Source organism: Neodiprion virginianus, chromosome 4, assembly GCF_021901495.1.
Source record: "Neodiprion virginianus isolate iyNeoVirg1 chromosome 4, iyNeoVirg1.1, whole genome shotgun sequence".
Lineage (NCBI taxonomy): Eukaryota > Metazoa > Arthropoda > Insecta > Hymenoptera > Diprionidae > Neodiprion > Neodiprion virginianus.
Window position 1 is genome coordinate 21,654,081 of NC_060880.1, and position 19,938 is coordinate 21,674,018.

General features: G+C 40.8%; 1 protein-coding gene across 11 annotated transcripts in view; it reads left to right on the forward strand.

Moving 5' to 3' along the window:
- The window catches only part of LOC124303078 (proton channel OtopLc), a 34,150-nt gene extending 15,030 nt beyond the window's left edge, over positions 1–19,120 (forward strand). For 4 of the 11 annotated variants that reach the window (XM_046759842.1, XM_046759840.1, XM_046759846.1 and 1 more), the window contains exons 4-8: positions 11,247–11,580; positions 12,354–12,462; positions 12,568–12,728; positions 12,906–13,062; positions 13,231–19,120. In XM_046759842.1, the coding sequence (XP_046615798.1) occupies positions 11,247–11,580; positions 12,354–12,462; positions 12,568–12,728; positions 12,906–13,062; positions 13,231–14,729 (2,260 nt within the window). In that variant the 3' untranslated portion in view covers positions 14,730–19,120. Of the gene's footprint in view, positions 1–3,774; positions 4,886–6,544; positions 6,943–8,505; positions 9,790–10,942; positions 11,014–11,246; positions 11,581–12,353; positions 12,463–12,567; positions 12,729–12,905; positions 13,063–13,230 lie in introns of those variants that run through there. The other 7 variants (XM_046759847.1, XM_046759848.1, XM_046759850.1 and 4 more) reach the window with 7 other exon arrangements.
- Positions 19,121–19,938: the final 818 nt, after the last annotated feature.

Sequence of the window (19,938 nt, forward strand, 5' to 3'; positions counted from 1 at the left end):
CGATGGTTGTATGTGTCATGCTCAATGAATCCAAGCGTTGATATTCGTCAGGGTATAAAGAATTAAATTCAGGTTACCATTCATTGTCAGCTTATCCTTAGATGTGTTTGCATAGTGCAGAAATACATTTATTAAAAAATGTGTATGTAGATCTCGTCATTAAGCGCGCGACATACCTATAGGTATACGCGACGAAGCAATTTCTGCTTTCCCTCGCGATCGTTTATTTGGATGTCGACACGCAATCAAATCCGTTACATGGTTCGCGTTCGTTGAACAGGAAATCCGTAGTCCATTATCTCCTTGCCAAGCCCAGATGAGGCCTGCACGTAAAACGCCTGCTTTACAAAGTTTGGACGACGGAATCTCTTGTCTAAATTGAAGTAGCGGTAGTGTTTCAGTCTTCGTCTCAAAGCAAGTGGACACGTGGGATCAGCCCTTCGTTCGAGCGGATCAGATACATAACCGATAACGTATAGGTATAAAGAAATTACGACTTTGGGAATGAAGTCGCGGGAAGAAAGATTTAGTATTTTTAAATAGCAATAAAAACATGTATGAAACAGAAAATAGAAAAATAATCTGAAACCAGGTTATCGAGTGAATTTTCGCAAAATTTTTGTGATATTGTTCAAGAATCGAAAGTAAGCTTTGACATTTTTGAAAACAAGCCAATTATATCGGGTGAAGATTAGTTGGAAAATCAATGATATGAAACCTATTGAGACAGGCTGGTATCGCACAGTTCGAGGCATGAATTAGTTAACAGAATAATAAGATGCATTCATAAACTAATCCGACATAATTGACGTACCTGATTTTTTTCCTCTATCGCTTTAACCAAGCTCGTAATTAAGGTATAAGTACGTTGAAAGCGTTACGCATTGTGTGACGTTTATTGACTAAATTGGTCTTCTGTGTTATGATTATACTTGAGGTGGAAAATATTACGATAACATCGCTTCTTCGATATGTCAAAGATCATTTCTCATCCTTAACGATTCAGTTTCACGGATGTTTATGAAAACGTACGCAGCAACTTGCTGAGAAAACGATTAATTACTCCAATGATAACTATTTTATCAAAGATCCAGAATCTTGAAGTTTTATCCATTAGCATAGTTCTAATGCAAAAATAAATATCCTCCAAAAACGTTTACGACAAAAGGTTGGACGAATTATTAAAACGTTCCCAAATACCTAGACAGCGGTAAATTGATTATTTTAAAAAACGTTTCGATCAATTTGACTCTGCAATTCCATAGAAATTTCGAAAATTTACGCCTACAATACATAAAAAACGTACAGTAATGCTCAAAAGTGACGTTAAATAATTTCCCAATCTTCAATAATCCATGAAACGTGTGTAAAGATAAATTCTGCGAAAAACCGGGGGAAAATTATGTTTTGTGATGCGCGTTTAATGAGATCCGCAATGAGCTGCTCAGTAATATCAGTGCTCGAAGCGACGTGCTGCAACCGGGGATCTAGAACCAGGTCAATTTGCGTTCTTACCAGTTCGCTTGGAGATTCCAGGACGCGTCTGCGACCAGCAATCCCCTGAACTATTTCATCGAAAGCGTGCTAGTTCGCAAAACACCACATCCGCGGCAGCACGTCCGATTGTTCCTCCAAAATCAATACCGTAGCTGGTGGAAGATGCACATTATTTAAATTTGGAAGAATATTTTTTCGTCAGCTAATTCCTTTTTCCAAATCTCTGTGACGCTGGCATGCGTAGGTTCTGAAGATAAATCGATGCTCCTAAAATGCTTCGCGGCTGGAGAACGGCACTGGGTGATGTGCCAAATACTTCGTTTTCCAATTGCTTTTTGTCATCTCTGGACAATGTGACATGCAGACCCGAAACCGTGATGAAAACTATCAGACTTTGCTCCGAATTTACCCCACATACTTTCCTTAATTCCAATCTCGTCCAAGTAGAGCGGAGAATGCGATGAATAGTCGGTCAGTGTACCAGGATCCAGTCGCAATATGACTATAAATGGAATCACAGCTCGCATGCTGATTTATTCCGTGGAGACATTGACGGCACCTCGCAACCAGCTAGAATAGCTCCGAATAATCTTACTTCTTCTGTAAATGTTCCCAATAAATGTGACCCCGTTTCAATAATTTCAGAAATAATCTGTGGTATGGAAATGGATGTGGTGGATAATTCTGATTTACCTAGGGTTAGACAAGGGCCGCATGAATTTAGAATGGAATCGAATTTTTAATTTAGCACAAGTAATGAGAATGAGTAAATGATATTAGAATTATGGAAAGAAAACCGATACTTTTCTGTATAGCATTTCCTATATACCGTCAAGTGGATTATTTTTCACCAGTTCGAAGAAAATTCTTAAGTAGAAAAAAATATTAACAATCGGCATTCTACGTAGCAAGTATTATCTTAATGACTCTATTTTTTCTATTCATTTCTTGAAAATAATTTTGAGAAACGCTTCAAGTAGAGAAACCTCCAGTACGTGAATACATTTGTTTGAATACCGATCATAATTCAGTGAAATGAAAAATATTTAGAATCTCAAATCCTAATGATTCTAAACTCCATGAACAAATATGAATCATGTTTACGACGATGTACAAAGTAATCGGATCTTAATTGTTGGGATGGTAGCTCGGCACGTTTTTATGATGAAAGATAAAAAAAAAATACACAATTTAAAATTCTTCGCACAACGTACACCTTCAGTGCGGACACTGTAGGAACGGCTACGCAGATAAAGGAAAACTGTAAATTCATCCCTAATGTTGCATCGCAAAGTAATGTAAGATGGAAAAATGCATAGTAAAAAAAGAACCGAATGAAAGATGCTCCGTAGAGACTTTTACCTATCACAGATAGAGATCCGAAATTCACTGTTTTGACTGACCTCATAATCACAAGAGGAATAATAAGAGAGAGTCAAGGAAGTAAAGAGTCAAAAACAGTGGTAATGATTTTGACGTTGTCGCTTCCTACATAGTTAGAACGAAACTCACTCTAGTACGCTTACCCCACACTCGTTTGACACACTCCAGCAATTTGTTTCCAACTAAAAGCTAGCTGCACCAGATTTTTCAATTCAACTCCGAAATCTCCACCTCTGTAACCAAACGATCGACTTAACCGTGGTGAACGGAAGCTTGACAGCGGAGAGGGTGGTACTCCATTTTCAGAAGAGGAAGGTCAGTGACCTGGGTGGTGGCGGTATCGAGCGGGTCAGTGGGTCGCGGAACAACCACTATACATCCAACTACCACCACTCCACGCCCTGGCCGCAGCATCCTCGCGGAGTAACCGTGTCAGTAACGGCGGTCCGACGAACGGTGCCCCGAGTTAAAGGGTTTCCAGGTAAAAGAAGGAGGAGGAACAAGAGTCTCGTCGACCTTGAGCTGACCGGTGAACGACTAACGAGGACGAAACCCGCTGTCCCGGACCTACTCGACAGGACAGGTCAAGGCTGGAAACGCAGGAGACTGCAAGCGAGCAACCCCCGTCATCCCTCCTTGTCAAATCGCCAAGTATGCTCGACTGGTTAACGCTCCAAGGAAGATCATCGGAGACCATCCCTTATGGGACGGCTTGCTCCTAACGCCGCTGAAATGTTTCCTCGCAAGGGTCGCAGGCTCCGGCTGAGCGTGGGGCAGGGCATTCGGTGTGAAGTTGCGTAATCTTGGTCCCTGAGTCCCGCGGGTCTCAGCGGCGTCTGCGCGGGCGTCCCGAGCCCGGCCCGGGAGAGACGTCCCGGCAAGCCTCAGTCTCCGGGATGCTGGGGTCACAGAGTGGAATGCCTTCCCCATATTCATCCGCCCACGGTTCATCTCTCTTACCCTGAGATCTGCCAACCCCCGTATCGCCCCGTCTTTCCCGCCGTGTCGCATCGACTTCGAGTGTTCTGCGCCTACCCTTTGGTGGAGGGCTCGCTTACGTTGTCACCCCCTTGCTCGGACGCGTTACGGACGGATAATCGTGTCCGTTGAACCAAGTGCGCGGCATCAGAAGCGGTGAGCGGCTCGTTGCTTTTCAAAACTGGTCTTCCTTCTGGAAGGCAGCGTAAACAGACGACGCGAGATAGGAGGATCGACCGATCGCGGCGTCACGTTCCCCTGCGTTTTGCCCGCTCAATTTTGCCCGCTCATTTTTTGCCCGACATTTTATAAACGCTTTTGCAGTCATCAAAGTTTCGGTTGCTACAGACGAGAGGGAAACTCTTGAAAATGAATGACAAGTCCGAGACAAACTTCAGAATCATCTCACCGCGTATCTTCCCTACGATCACTACGATCTGAATTCTCATTGTTGTTATTTCTGACCGCGGCGTATACCGTGTGCCTGATACACTCCTTCCAGTAGAAAGTCCGGTGACCGTGACGGCTGGACCCAGTACGAAGTGAAGAGAAGACGAGACGAAAATGCGGACGGTTAATCAAAGCTCGTCGCAACGATCGAACAACTGATTCTCAGCAGAATATTGCATTGTAAATTGGTGGGAGGGAATTTCGGATGGTGAAATAGGAGTTGCCGCGCTTTGAACAGTCGGAAATAGATACTTGAGAGTTGTTCGTGAGTCGCGACGAGTTTTGGTTGGCAAACCCGTCGAGTCTCGCGGTAAGCTTGGGGTGGCTCCTTTATCCAGAGTTAAGAGACGCGGCGCGGCAGTATCCAGAAAGACTTCGCGATGGTGGGCGGTGGTGACTGTAAGGTGGCAACTGTGGAGGTGGAGGCCGCAGCCGCCGGCGACAACACGGCCACACTTCCGGTCACGCGGCCCCTCAACCCCCAGCCACCTGCGAGCACCCAGGACAACGCGGAGCGTAACAACGCCGCGAACAAGAGGATGGAGCTAAAGATCGTCAAGCCTAAGCCTGACGAAAAGTAAGACGCAATTCGGCCTCTAACTTATAGCTCACGAACATACACGTAGAGTAGTCGTTGTGACGTAAACAAAATATCTGCCGACAACCTCGTTCATCCGGGAAGCACTTCCGTTCGACCGAAGAAGAACAGACGAGACAATTTTGACAAGAAGGTGGGAACGAGTATGAAAAAATGTCAACAACGATGGTGAATTTCTTTTTTTTTTTTTTTTCTTTGAAACTATTTTACGTTTGACGGATCACCATTCACGAGATAACAGTAAATGGATGAACAATTTCAGAGACATTTATTAGGTACTCGTATAAAACATTTTGCAAATATTATTGCACAAATCAAAACTAATTATGTTCAGATTTTATTATTATTCCGAGCAAGGAAGTGATTATTCCATACTATGCGAGCATGGTGAAGGAAAAATTAACGAAACCGCATCGAACCGCGCGAAATACAAATTGAATCAGAGTAAATGTGCAATTTTTGTTGAGACATACCTAGAAAATGCTTTTTTGTACATAACATACGAGCCAAAAATATGAAGCGGTAACTTTTCATCGCGATATAACGAACGAAGTTTTTTATTTTACGTTATTCAAGTACCTTCCTCGGAACACGAAATAGCTTTACGAGTTGTACCACTCGGCGGAATAAGAAGTTCATTATTTCGTCGTTGTCTTCATCCTGGAGTATTAAAAGATTATTGTTATCAAACTCACCGACAAACACTCATACTTATTTCCATTTTTATGTTAAATCGGCTTTCAGTTCTACACGACACGTACATTCATACTGTACGTACCATATACCTACTTATTATTCCCGATGGGAATATAATTCTATGCCGTAAATTTCTCACGACGCGTAACGATTATGTTCCACGTCGCGATTCACCCGATCTCCCTGTGAGGTGCAATGAATCGTATGGCTATAACGTATACAGCGTCGGAATGTATGAGCACACAATGTAACCAAAGTGGAAAACATGATATCTGCATATTATGCGATGCTAGCTGATCTTCTATTATTTTCTAACACGCCATTTTTCTCTCTCTGGAATTGATATTTTTACACTTGAAATAATAATACGAATACAAATTACTCGCGAAAGTTGAAATTCTCAGATAATAAACACATCGTCAGATCGTTCCGCTTCGCCGTATCTCGAATTGAAATTTGTGTTATTCTCGATAAGATCACGCTAGTTTATCATTAAAAAATAATAAGCGTATCACACTATCACAACGCCCTCGATTTGTCTTCGAATTCGGCTCGCTTTATCGGTAAAAATAATTAATTATGTTGCGTTATGCTGGTAGTTCACGGCTATTGCGACGATTAGAATAACTCATACTTGAGATATAACGGATATTTTTCACTCGTACAATGTGAAGAGCTTTAAGGCACGGCGAGTAATTAATTCTCTTAACAATTTGTTGCCGAAGGCACAAGGCAAAAGTGACTCATCGCCTCCCCAACATTGTGCGTTGTGACTGCTGGCTCCGCTTTTCGCGGCATAAACGAACCTTTGTTATGTCAAACTATGTCGTAAATTTCTGTTCGACATGCACATGCACGTACCTCGCTTCGCGACGTAAGGAGACCCGGTAGAGTATTCAATAACCGTACACGGTTGCACCTGAGACTAGGTGCTCGAATTACCAGAGCAATATTGCATCTCAGGCCTGACTACGAACGAAAGAACACGGTCAGAAGTCGAGTTCCGCAATTGAAACTCACGGAGTGAACGTGCCGGTGTCTGTCCCTTGTCACATTGTATTAAATCATACTTATCACGACTCGGCGCTGATTAATTATACGCGTTTTGTGATCTCTGCGCTTGCAGTTCCGTCCGTCAATTAATCGCCACGATATTATTGGAAATTTTGGACACATCCATTTATATCGCTGCAGTTCAACCGACAAGAGTAGAGTTACGGACTGATCAGTCGAAAATAACTTTACCCTCGTGAACTGATATTCTAAAAATACAGAATTCCTCACAACAAGAGTACTGCCTGCGCGATGGCGCGACAATGCGACGAAACGCCGGATGCTAGGTATTATTTTTTATTATATTTTATATATGTTTCAACTCGATTAAGTATAGTTCCAACACCTGCCGTTTGATCCTCGTCAGATTTTTGAAAAGCTCCAATCGTCAAGCAGATCTCAAAAAAACGCGACGCTTTTAAGTGGGTGAACTCTGTTCATTTTCTACGTGCCGTTTTGTTCGGAATTGCATGTAGAATGGGGCTGTTGTGCACTTTTTTCCGTTTGAGATACATACGTGGTCTTGGATGATTCGAGATATATACAACCGTCGATATCGACCAGGGCACCCCCTTAACGAAAGTATTTGACAGTTCAATAAGTTTTAAGTAATTGAGTCTTGGTCGAGATCACGTTGAGTTGCTTTATCGACAAATATATCTCGTCAATCGCAAAGTGAGGATGGTATCGAGTTACCTTATCAACGTGCCATGACAGGCGCTTGGAGTAATGAAATAACACAGTAAAGCAATCTGTTACTTTTTATTTTATTATATCATCGGAAAGAAGGAACCGCTTTATATATCTTTTGGATTTGGAACCTTATTATTATATTTAATGACGTTTGTTCGATCGGATACACATCGCGCAAGCTCGTTACACGTGGAATTAAATTTCGAAAACAGTCTAATTTTAATACCGTGTAAATTCCACGAGACAAATCTGAACTGGATTAAAAAAAAATGCATTTCAACGCAAAATTTTTACACTTTCTGATGGCCCGCCTATTAAATAACCCAACAGTGCTGAGAGTCAAATTTAAAAAATAGACAAATACTAGCAGAACGTTAACGTCATTGGGGACATTGTAGAGTGAATGTTTGCTGTACGGTAAAAGATTCAATCACAAAATAGAATCAATTATCCGTTTTCAAGGTGTATCTTAATTACTAATTATCATTGTAACGTTGTAGTATCTGACAGTAAGATTCCACCGCTTACGGCGCTACGGAGTCTTTGTTATATGTATAATAAATTTGTCAGTAAAGTATTTGATATATGAAGCCCGAGGCTTTAAAGCTTGAAAAACTGGACAAAGAATACAATCCGTTAGCATTAGGTACGTGATAAAAAAGCTTAGTCGTAAGCGATTGATTTGTAAATTTTGCCGACGTGGTAGAAAGCTGTTAATTTCGGCTTTTGCAGATAGCATCTAACTTCTGCAAGCTTTCCAAGAGCCTACTTAGATTTCAAGCCTCGACATCTCTTAAGAAAACTACGCTTCAAATATTTGCAGAGAAAACTCTACTGGAGTAGCTTTCGCCCTGTAAGATTGAAAGGAAAAAAAGAAAGTCCTCAAACTAGGGTCAACCTTTGAAACTCCTCAGTGCCGTTATTATTATTATCAGGCAAGTTAAGCTAGATTCTTGAGGGACAAGTGAGATTTGATGGGAACGCTTCTCGTTCTTTCCGCAAGGAAAAAATATAAAGCCCCAAGTCGAAAGTCGACGGATCCTTTGGACGAGATAGAGAAACGAGATATTTGGCAAGGGCAGAGAACGCTGTGTGGCGATAGGTACTCTTGGTTTATCGACCACGAGCTCTGCAGCCAGTCAGCCTGCTGCCCAGAGTCTGTGCACAACGAGCAACTCTTCGTGCAGTGCGTCGCGCTTCGCGATGCAATGAAGAGTAAACGACTGGTCTAACTCGTTCGACGATTCTGCCTATATAATCGGTTGGAAAAAGTGGTGTGATATAAAAAAAATAGTAGAAAATCACCTCCAGTTCGCGAGATCGATCGTATCGGAACGTGAACCCGCGACGCGTTTTCAAAGAAACGGGGTAAAAGAGTAACAAAAAGCGAGAGAAATTGATAGAAAGCTTGAATTTTGGTAAATCGATTGTAATTATTTTCAAAGAAGATAAACGCCCAGCACGGAACCTGCTATCTACGTTTTATTTTATCAACAACCATCGCGCATGTATACGCTTCTTGTTCGTTATTCATTAGGAGAAAATAGTGGCACCCCACCACGTGAACAATGGGGTATTTTTCCTTACACGTAGAGTCTGCCAACCCCATATATCGGAGACAATGAAGTCTGCCGCCACGACCCTTGAAATATCAGGAGCACAAAGAGTCCGTTAAGCTCTCGTCAGAAAATGCACCAGACAATATTGTGCCCACGGTGCATACAGGAGAGACTGAGATTCCCCCCTCTCCAACTGGCTTGCAGCAAAAGTCGATAATACGTAATCGGATCCTCGAGTCCGCGAGAAAAACTGTGCAGCAGAGTTCATTGACTGCGGGATTTTGTTAAACGTCCGATGGGGCACGTTGGAACAAGTGTAAAGTGACTTGGAAAAATGTCCCTACGATTACTTAAAAATCCAGTGGTGTGTTTAGGAGCTTGCCGTCAGACTCAACGCGCGATATTACATCTCTGTACCCACACACGCGGGATATTGCCTCGAGGATATAGCCTAGCGAATGATCAGCGCGTCTAGGCGTCTATCAGCGGGCGACAGTCAACTTTCGTAAATAATCTGTGACTGAGGGTCATGCGGCACGCGGCTCCGAGCGATTCCAGTCAGCTAATTAAACGTCTTACTGTACGTGCTAATTGATCTTCGACAGAAGTGGCGAACGAAGAGTGGCGTCTTCTATTCGCAACGGGAATAAATTGGATAATTTGAAAGTTGAATGTATGATGCATTGGAATTTGACGTAGAGGTGTTGTCAAAGTTTAGAGAAAAAAGTGTCCGTGACAGTGAATCGGGTTTGAATCACAATCAAAGTTAGTCATGGCTGACGTAAATATGGAGCTTGAAGTACGTCCATTTTTGAACAACGACAATCATACAAGCGATGAACACCCACGCGCTGCTAGGCGGAAGGTTGATAAAAAGCCTGGGTAAGATTTGGTCAAATTAGGTCTATTTTGGTCGTGTTGATAGGTTAAACCTTTTAACGGTTATCTTTAGCTAACCCAAAAACCCACGCCTTTCGATAACTGGTGAGAAATTCAATGAGTGTGTGCCTAATGTGCAAAACATATTTATTTATTCAATTATTGTTATTTATTTAAATCAGTTAACTTACAATAAATTTGTAACTCATACAGAGTAACAACAATCTGCTCGCGTATCTGCAATATGTTTATATTTAATTTGTTTTAAACATTTTTAACCATCAACTCTTTTATTTTCCTCTTTTTTATATTTTCCTTCGGTGGTTTCAGATCATCAGGCGTGCCGCTTAAAAACACTAATAGCTTCAACATAGCTGCCCTTATTATATGAATAAACAGTCTAGGCTGAAAGGGAATCCTTTCAGCGAAATGTTGACAAGAATCGTGACTTGATAAAAACGTGGAAACATGTGAAAAAATATTGATATGAGGCAATTCCGTCAATTGCAACTATAAACCATTAGCTATCAATATTTATATATCTTAGCAATTTTTATAGAAATATCGCCCAAGTCTTGAACCACTATGGGCCTGAATGTTTACGGAAAACGCACTCCTTCATTCTCTATGAAATTTTTTTCTTCACATTTTTTATACTTACCTCTACCGGAAGAAATATGACCCATTGTGTTTGTTATGCAAAAAAGTTTTATCTTTCGGAAAAGAGATTCATTTTTGCATACATTTCCAGCAAAAAATAATCAAGAAAGGTATATTAGTTTAGTAAAAAAATAGTATATCAGGTGACAGGTGCGAAATTGGGACGATTCATACAACGATTGTGAAGTTTTGCAGTATGAGTCAAGGCGAGCGCTGTAACCACTGCAAAAGTTAGATATCGCCCATACGCACGTATGGCATGCTATTTTTACAATACCTGTGAAGGAAAGGATAATTCAGAAAAATTGAATATGCCACTGACATCGCGTAACAAAGAGATTAGGTAATTGACGAAGCCTGTGGAGCGTGCGTAAAGTGCCCCAATTCCGAAGAGTGCGGTAAAATTCGTTGGCGCATGCGCACAGGCATTATACGCAACAGACGTATTCATACTGGAGTTCATTATAAGTATTTCTCGTAATCGGTCAGGCCGAGAGGTCTAAAACTGTGCGGATCTTCTTAATACACCCGAGAACACATCAAAATTACCGCCAAATCGAAATATCGGTACCTGATCACTTTTTTAACATAAATTATATCGTGTGTTTATCAATTCGTATTGTTCGGAAGTTTTATAATACAAGTAGCGTGGTACGAGTCCATTTATATTTTCGTCCAAATGACACGTTCGGAACTTGAAAGAAATTTTAACACTGCATTAATACACACAATACGAGCTTTTTTTCTTCTCACCATTGCAGCGGACGAAAGTCAACTAAATTGAATTTTATTATTCTCAGAACGTCCCTGTTCATTATCATGAGCTTCATCTACGCGAAGCTGCTCGTTGTTGTCTGCATCGCCTATGTCATCAGCGAAGTAGTGACGCACAAGTTACCGTTGTACTATTACGAGGGGTTCTTCACTTATCTGTACGGAGCCAGCATTCTTTTCCTCCTATACGTATTCTGCTTCCTACTGCAAGAGAGCGCCTGCTGTTCCCGAGGTGGGGATTCCCCGCCGCCACCTCCAAGACCGCCAAAACCACCGAAGGAGCCGAAGGAAACAAAGGATAAGAAGAAGAAAAAGGACAAAGAGCAAAAAGCGTCTGGCAAAAGCAAGAAGGAATTCCAGGTATTATTAATTATCATATTATACCTCCTTTTACATTTCTATGCGCATTGTTTGCACACAAATTAAACACTGAGTGTTTACCCATCGGTTGAACGTTGACTATGAATGATGGAATCCATGTTCATTGACAAGATTTTAATAAATAAGCTCGTTGAATAAATGACGCAGCTGATCCCTGTGGTGAAGTTTATGGCGAGCAATTGAAACCGCTTTCAGCTGTACACTGTGTTTATTCTCAACTCGCAGCCTGTTGCGCCGTCGTCGGCGAATATTATCAAATGCTTCTTGTGAAAAAACTAATAGATTTAGCCGTCTATCTCTATCCTCTATCCTCTGTAAGAGTTTAGAGTTAGTTCACATGCGTGTGTGATCTCGTTCCGACTCGGCTTACAAATATCGTTCCATCTCGAAAATTATTGATCTGGTTGTAACAAAATATATCGTAAAACCTGGCCAGACGTTGTAGCTGCATGCAGAAAAAAAGTAATCGAAATGGTTTCGGTAGTTCTGGAGTTGTAAGCGACATACAAACGGAAAGACAGAGAGACGTTGAGCTTTGTATAAGCAGCAAACAAATGAAGAGATGATCTGCCGCGACTCCCTGACCGCGTGTCGATCCATACGAAACGTATTTTAAATTTTTGTCATTTTTACTCACAATCTTAAAAAAACGCAGCTTGTGTACTCGAGTTCGAAACTCTTATTCTTCTGGATTACGTAGCAAGTTTTTCCCACCGTTTAATAAGATGTCCCTTTTCTCTTCGTAATTACAGGATGCTGCAGAAGTCGAAGCAGGTGTGGCTACGCGAGCTTTGCGAAAACGTAAAACTTCTCAGAACGATCATAGTCACGGCAGTTTTTTCCTTCGCATCGGAGCAATCGGTAAGTTGCGAGAACTAATCGAATCTAGTGAGCTCTGATTCCCTGTTATCGGCTGTCTTAAATAACTTCAGTTAGAGAATATGAGGCTTTTCATGGGTTTTTCAGCGTTTGGATTGGGCACAATGGTGTACAACGGTTTGGAGTTTGGCGCATTTTTCGAAGTGCCACCTACATCACCCTGTTATCAGATTCTCAGAGGTGTTAATCCCGTACTGCAGATGATATTTACCTTCATGCAAATGTACTTCATCTTCATGAACTCTAGGGTGAGAATACACTGATGGTTTAAATTAGTTTTACCTGTCGATACTTGATACTAGACGTACGCTACGCGAAGTATTAATTTCCGGTAAAAATCATGTTGATTTATCACGTGAAATTGTTTACATGCTGCGTGAATCGAGCACCGACTTTTCCATCGTATAAACATGTCATTATTTCAGCTCAACATACATCGATTCAAGGTAGTTGCCCGATTTGGTCTGATGCACGTAGTAGCCACAAACCTCTGCGTTTGGATTCGCACTCTAGTATTGGAAAGTTTAAAGGAAATTACACAGTACCATCAACGTATAGGACAAGAAGAAATTGGTGTTTTAGGTAATGAAATTTCTGTCAATTTGCTCATTCATCTTCCGATAGTATAAAGATATCGACTGCATCGTGAATGGTATTAAATTATATAACATGCCAATGAATGTGAGTAAGTAGGCCAAATGACAAACTTCATCTCAACGTATACAACCCGTTAAACTTTCTTATTATCAGACACCATCAAACAACATTCTCAACGCAATGCAGGGGTTATTCTAGGCACTGAACCACGCGATCTAGCTCAACTTCGCGAGGCTCCACTTGACTCCGTTTTGTCAACGACAGCAACGACATTGGGAAGTACAACACTGCCTTCCATGGGCAGAACTCTTCGCACTACCATAAAAGCCGTAGCCAATGCTCTTACCACAACTGCAGCAACGACGCTCACGCCGTGGACAACAATGAGCACCACCACTACTACCATGAGACCTACAACCACCACGACTAACGTGCCACCGATAACTCGCAGCAGAGCAACTACCCTGACAACTTTGCTGACGACGTTGAGTCGCACGACGACGACGACGACGACGACTACGACGACAACTCTACCGACCACAACCGTCAGAGCAACGACCACCACAGCTGCACCGTTCATGCCGTTTCTCACGGACTTCATGAATTCACCGCAAAATAATCCTCCGGTTAACCAGATCTTCGACGTGAGTAACTTGACGAACGCCAGCACAAGCTGGAGCAGCCCAAATCTTGGCTATTACGCGGAGGCTTTAACCGACGACGGCACCATGTCGAACTCTTGCGGACGCGTCAACATCATGGGCACCATTGTCCAGGACGCCGCGCCTTACTTGTTCCCTTTCATCATTGAGTACAGTCTTATAGGCGCAGCGGTGATATACGTGATGTGGAAACACATAGGGTGTTATCCCCGATGGCCACTCCGTGTCGAGGTTGATCTTGAGCGCAGATTAGAGGCAATGTTGAGCCGTCGCGCGGTTGCTCTTGCCCACGCCGGACACGCCCGAGTTGATTGCGTTGGTGCTAGCAAAGGTCTTTTCTTCGGGCTACTTTTACTGGTCGGGTCGCTGATCTGCTTGATTCTCTTCTTCGTATTGATACACCATCCAGAGTTGGGGCTACTCGCGATCTACCTTGCCGACGTCTCGCACTGCGTCCTCATGGCACTGTCCATTATCGCCATAATCGTCGGCTTCATACGCGTCCAAGGTCTGAAGTTCAAGGCTGAGGAACAGAGCGACTTGAACGACATCCTCCTCCGCGTCTCGGCTTTCGGCCTTTTCGTTTACGCGGTGTTCAGCGTGATCGCTGGATCCCTGGCAGCTTTTACACACGAGCCGAATCTCCTCGTTATGGTAACTGGTCTTCTCTCCGTGGCTCAAGTTGTTCTTCAGATGCTTTTTATCGCCGACGTCTCGCGTAGGCGCGTTCACCTACCGGAACACGATCGCAGCAAGCCGGGCCGCCAGGTTGTGACATTCTTGTTGATATGCAACGTGACCATGTGGGTGATCTACACCTTCGAGACTCAGAAGGTGGTCGCGAACCCCGTTCAGTTGGACTTCTACGGATTCTTGGCATGGGCGATCGTCCAACGCGTCACGCTTCCTCTTTGCATCTTCCATAGGTTCCATAGCGCGGTTACGCTCGCCGAGATATGGAAGACAAGCTACAAGGCTCGTCTCGAGTAATGTGAGCGATAGTTGATTGGGAAATTATGCAATAATGCTCAATATGCAAAAGAACGCGCACAATTATTTAACTGAGCTCAGCGGCACCGCGTGCCCGTATATATGCAGAAAGAGAGTTATGAATATAGTAGAGAGGAGATATACCTTGGAGAAATGATACGTACGACATACGCGTATACGTACATATACATATACATGTGTGGGTTATACACCCGTAACAAAATTTTTTGCAATTGCCGGCCATAAAACGTCGTACGACGAGTAGCGTAATCGCGTTGCAGCTACCCGGAGGATCTTTTCTGAATCTAACGATTAGAATTGAACTCGAGCGAAATAACGGGGAGATTATTTTAAGGATAATAAAGTGAAACAAAACGATAAATCAACAACGACCGTATATAGTGTAGGAACGTCAGAGAATCTTTGCGGACAAAAAACAACGTATTTTACGACACTATCAGGACAACCTCTTTCTCTGTACCTATAAATATATTCATTCGTCCTGCGACATATTTTTTTGATGCAGCAAAAAAAAGTTAAAGTCGATAGGATGAATTCGGTCACGTCTACCATACACGGTAGGTAGGTGTAATTGTAAATCAAATGATTTCCGAATATACGTTAAAGCTCGAATCTCGGGTGTCATATAGAATAGTGGAAAAATAAATTTCATTCCCTTTCAATACGTCTGAAGATAGATGGTCCGAGCCTTTATCCTTTCTGGCAACGTTGATTGTTCATTTTGTTTTTATTTTTTTGTTCCTCAACTTTCCACTGGGACACGAAAGAACTAAGAGACGACGGTGTCTCATTTTGTTCGAAAAAAAAAAAAAAAAATCACAACCAATGAATGTGAGAATATTGCCAAATCTAAAAATGCGTGCAACTGCGGCAGTAAAAATTTCCTGTTAGTTTAATACATGCAGGGAATGCACTGTTTCTTTTATACTTTAAAAACTTCGGCAAACTGTTGTCGGATTTTCTACTTTTATACCCACACTGCATTTCAAGTTGATAAAATTTCAAACAACTCACACATACTTAGCTGCAGGCCTGTCTTTCCGTAGCTGTGAGTCTCACCTCGCTGTTTTAGCCTAGAGTTAGAGCAGAATTGGATTAACAACAGCGTAAGATTAAGCGGAGAGGTAATCACTTGACCGCCACTCACGTACGTACACTGTACAATTTTTAATCATGTATAAAAATCACCGGGTGAAAGCGATAACTGGTACATCTGACGTATCTAATATTAAAGATTAGTCCTTTTTCGAGTAATTTTTATGAACCCAGAATTTATATGCAGGGTTTGGCAGTTTTTCTATTTATATTCTACTCAGGTTCTCCTCACTACCGCCCTAACGATCAGTTGATACACAACGAGAGATTGAAACGGGGGATGGTTAAAATGACCATAATGATAAAAATATCAAGGAATGTGCGCCTTGGGATAGACGCGATTTTAAATATCGTCACGATCGATTTGATATTTCATTGTTGGTATTTAAAGCATCAGCTATTCACCCCCAGATCTGCATTAAATTGCGTATATGTAAAGTACAAAATTGTTTCTATTTTAGGATATTTTTGCGTAAAAAATCAGAGCTCTACATTCTGTTCACTATATAATTATCGGTGTACGCAAGGAAGAAGAAAAAGGATAGAAAAAAAAAAATTGAATCAGATATTATATGAAATGAAAATCACGAACTTAAAATAAATATAATACATATACTTCGATGATATTGTAACAATGACACAATGTGTATACAGGGTCATTTATTCCTCGTTGAATGTGAGAACCGGATGAGAGAAAGTCGCTGGAACAGCCACGTCGGTCGTATTCGTATTCAGCAACGAATAAATAACCCGATAGGTTATAGAGAATGTTTTTTTTTTTTTTTCTTTGTATAGCGCACGACGCATAAGTGTTTTGAGAATATGAAGTCATTACAATAAATTAATAAACACACAACCACACTTTGGTAACGTAGATGACAGGCTTAGACTTAGATGTTAGCTTGCATAATGATTCACTCACGAAGAATAAAAATTAAATAAATTATTGATTAATATTTAAGACTTGGAATTAATCCTATTTTAAATTCATTACCTTATTATTATAGAGTATAAGATCGTTGGGAAATCAATTCTCGTCAAAAATCTCACACCCAATCCTTGCCCCGCGTTCTTCGCCCGAAACATCAAGTCTCCCGACATATGTTCCCCGAACCCTTCCGAGCCGTCAAATCAGCATCTACTCGGTATTGAGTCTACATATTTTACGTAAATGGTAATATTAATAAATTGTATCATCACACATTAATTACGTCTATATACGACTACATCAATTAATTATATACACATAGCGATATATCGGTATTTCATGCCAACTCGACAAACTTATAATCTTGACCGTCTTGGATCTCTTCCCTGATTCTTTACACCGTTCTGTCAGATCTTACAGAACATACTCGTCATTTTCAGATCATTGTTTTTCGATGAATGTAATTTTGAACTGATCTCGAAGGCCGAATTAGTTGTACTGCCGTTGAATCCGTATTTTCAATTTACGGCCGAGTTATTAAAAGATTTTGTTTGCGGAAGAGACGGGTCAAAAAGTTGATTTCAAAATAAAAAGTAACTTTAGTCCCTTTGGAATTCATGTTTGTTTTTTTTCTGTTTCAACCATCCCGTGATGACATTATTAATACACTATACATGCATATATATGATGTGTAAAATTAAAAATTTTTAATGTAAGATTGATACATGTTGAATGTGGTGTAAATAACAGTAAATTATTCAGCAGAGTGTTAGTGAAGCGAAGAGACCAGATTTATACTTTATTTTATCTGTTAATTTATTTTTAATGTTTAATTTATTCATCGCAATCATTATTATCGATCATCATCTTCGACGAATAGGGTAACTGCATTCATTGTCGAATAGACGACACGAATGGCAGTGACGAAACTGAAAAGAAGCTACCAAGGCAACGTACCATTTTTTACATACTTGCATATACACTCATCACTCGATATACATACTATATCATATAAATATATGCTATCACTTCCGATCGTGTAGTGAAACGACATTTTGTAACCAGCAAGTACCGAAGTGTACCTACACGTTGATGTAATCGTGTTTATGTAATGATTCATATCCAATCGCACAGATCAGAGTTTTTACCGAAAATCATTAAGTCATTTCCTGCGTCCTTCTATGGTCGACCTTTGGTTAGATGTACCACGTAAAATACACAGACCAATGTAATCCAGGTTCCTCTTTCGGTGAACGGTAAAAAAAATCGGTTTCTAATAGGCATTCTTTATTTTATGTATGTATATTGGATATTTCTAACTCACCCCGCCAAAACGTCTCGCCAATACTCTGCGCTACATTTTGACGATAAAGAGAAACGCGTACGCGTTTTCGTATCTTCATAAAAGTGAAATTCATTATAATTAGAATAGAAGACAAGACACTGCCACACCGGACCAACCAATGCAAAACCAAAAATCAGACCATGGAAAATGTTTTTCTTATGAACCAACCCTATTTAAGCATTCCAATAAAACAAATAAATCCAAACCACACTATACAAGTCCCATCCAAAAATCGTATTGAAATTTTCGACCATTGTAGAGTTAAAAAATACATGTACATTTTACCCAGTATGTAATTATTCTCGGGCAACGCAATGTTTGTACTTTGCCTGTATACATCGTGGATAAAAAAATCATCTGGTTTATGTAACGCTAGTCTTACGATAGCCATATGCTTGACCATTTTGGTCATGGATTCAAATTTATTGGATATCGATATTTTGTTGATAATCCTTATTCCACGATAAATTCGAAAAAAGTCTTTAAGGTATACAGAAATATATAAAGTAAATATGTACGAGTAAGTATAGACTTGTGCAACGCTTGAATGTTGCGCAGCCAAATAAAACGAACTCTTGTCCAACCTTCGCCAGATCATTTGATCAGTAACTAGATGAGAAATGGCTTGATAATCGATGTGACACGTGAGTTTTGGTATCCTTTAGATATCAATACATGACGATATTAGTGATCTATGATCGTAGTAGGTGCGTTTTTGATGTCCTTGAAAAATTCACGTTTTTACACACTTGCACAAATAATACACATACACACACACAGACACACACACACACATCCTCCACCATTATACGAAACACGATTGATAAAAGTGAACAAAATAAGTACGTGTCGTCGAGTAACCAGTTTATAAGTCAGTAGTAATAAAACTAAAAATATCTAATAAAGTTAAGTTTCATTGTATTCGTTGATTGACATAACGTTGTCGCATCCACAACGTTTGTAACGATGACTATATTGGTTAATAAAAGTTATCTAGATGTACATACATTGCGAATTATTACTTCTCGCTCTTCGTAGAAACTTGTCCGCGAATCACGCTCTTTACGTTTATGAAAGTTATTGCGTTAGAATGATACCATGTGAGAATCGCGCTGGTACACCGATGTAGTTAATCAGTGGACGGTATTTAGTAAAAAAATAAACTAATTCGATTATTGATTTCAGGAACCAAGAAGCTAGGTTTGGATGAAAATTCGTCTTACGATGAAACTTTGGCCTGGTTAACTTGATTTCACATGGCAGGTATAGCCGACCGGTTGATCACGACCAGGCAGAGGAAACTACATGACTCTGAGGAACTATTGCATTCAGACCGAGTTAGCCATCCCTGATATAGTGTATCAAAGGAAGGATTCCAGCGATGTACAAATTCGTCAAAATTTTTACGAAAATTCCAAAAGGCTTGGGATTAATTTTTTCGTGATTTTCGGAGCAAAAAACTTTTCATCTGCAAATCAGTTTCTACTACGTTTTCTGGACTAATTGGACCCTTAAGAAAATAGCGTGGGAACAACAGCGGAGAAATTATTCGAAATTCAAAACGGTTAAAGGTTTCGCCAAAAATGCGAAGGGGTTAGCCTTACCTTTTTTTTTCAGCGTTCCGAACTTTTCAGTAGAATATAGAGGAATTTCAACCGGGGAAAAAAATCTCGGGGTGAATGACAAATTCTGACACCGGATTCGAATTCAGCATATCCAATCACAAATAATAGTTATGACGGTCTAGTTCTCTTGACAAGATAAATGTTATTGTGTACGTGATTTATGCACCACTTTTCAAATTTCAAAGTTCAAGGTAA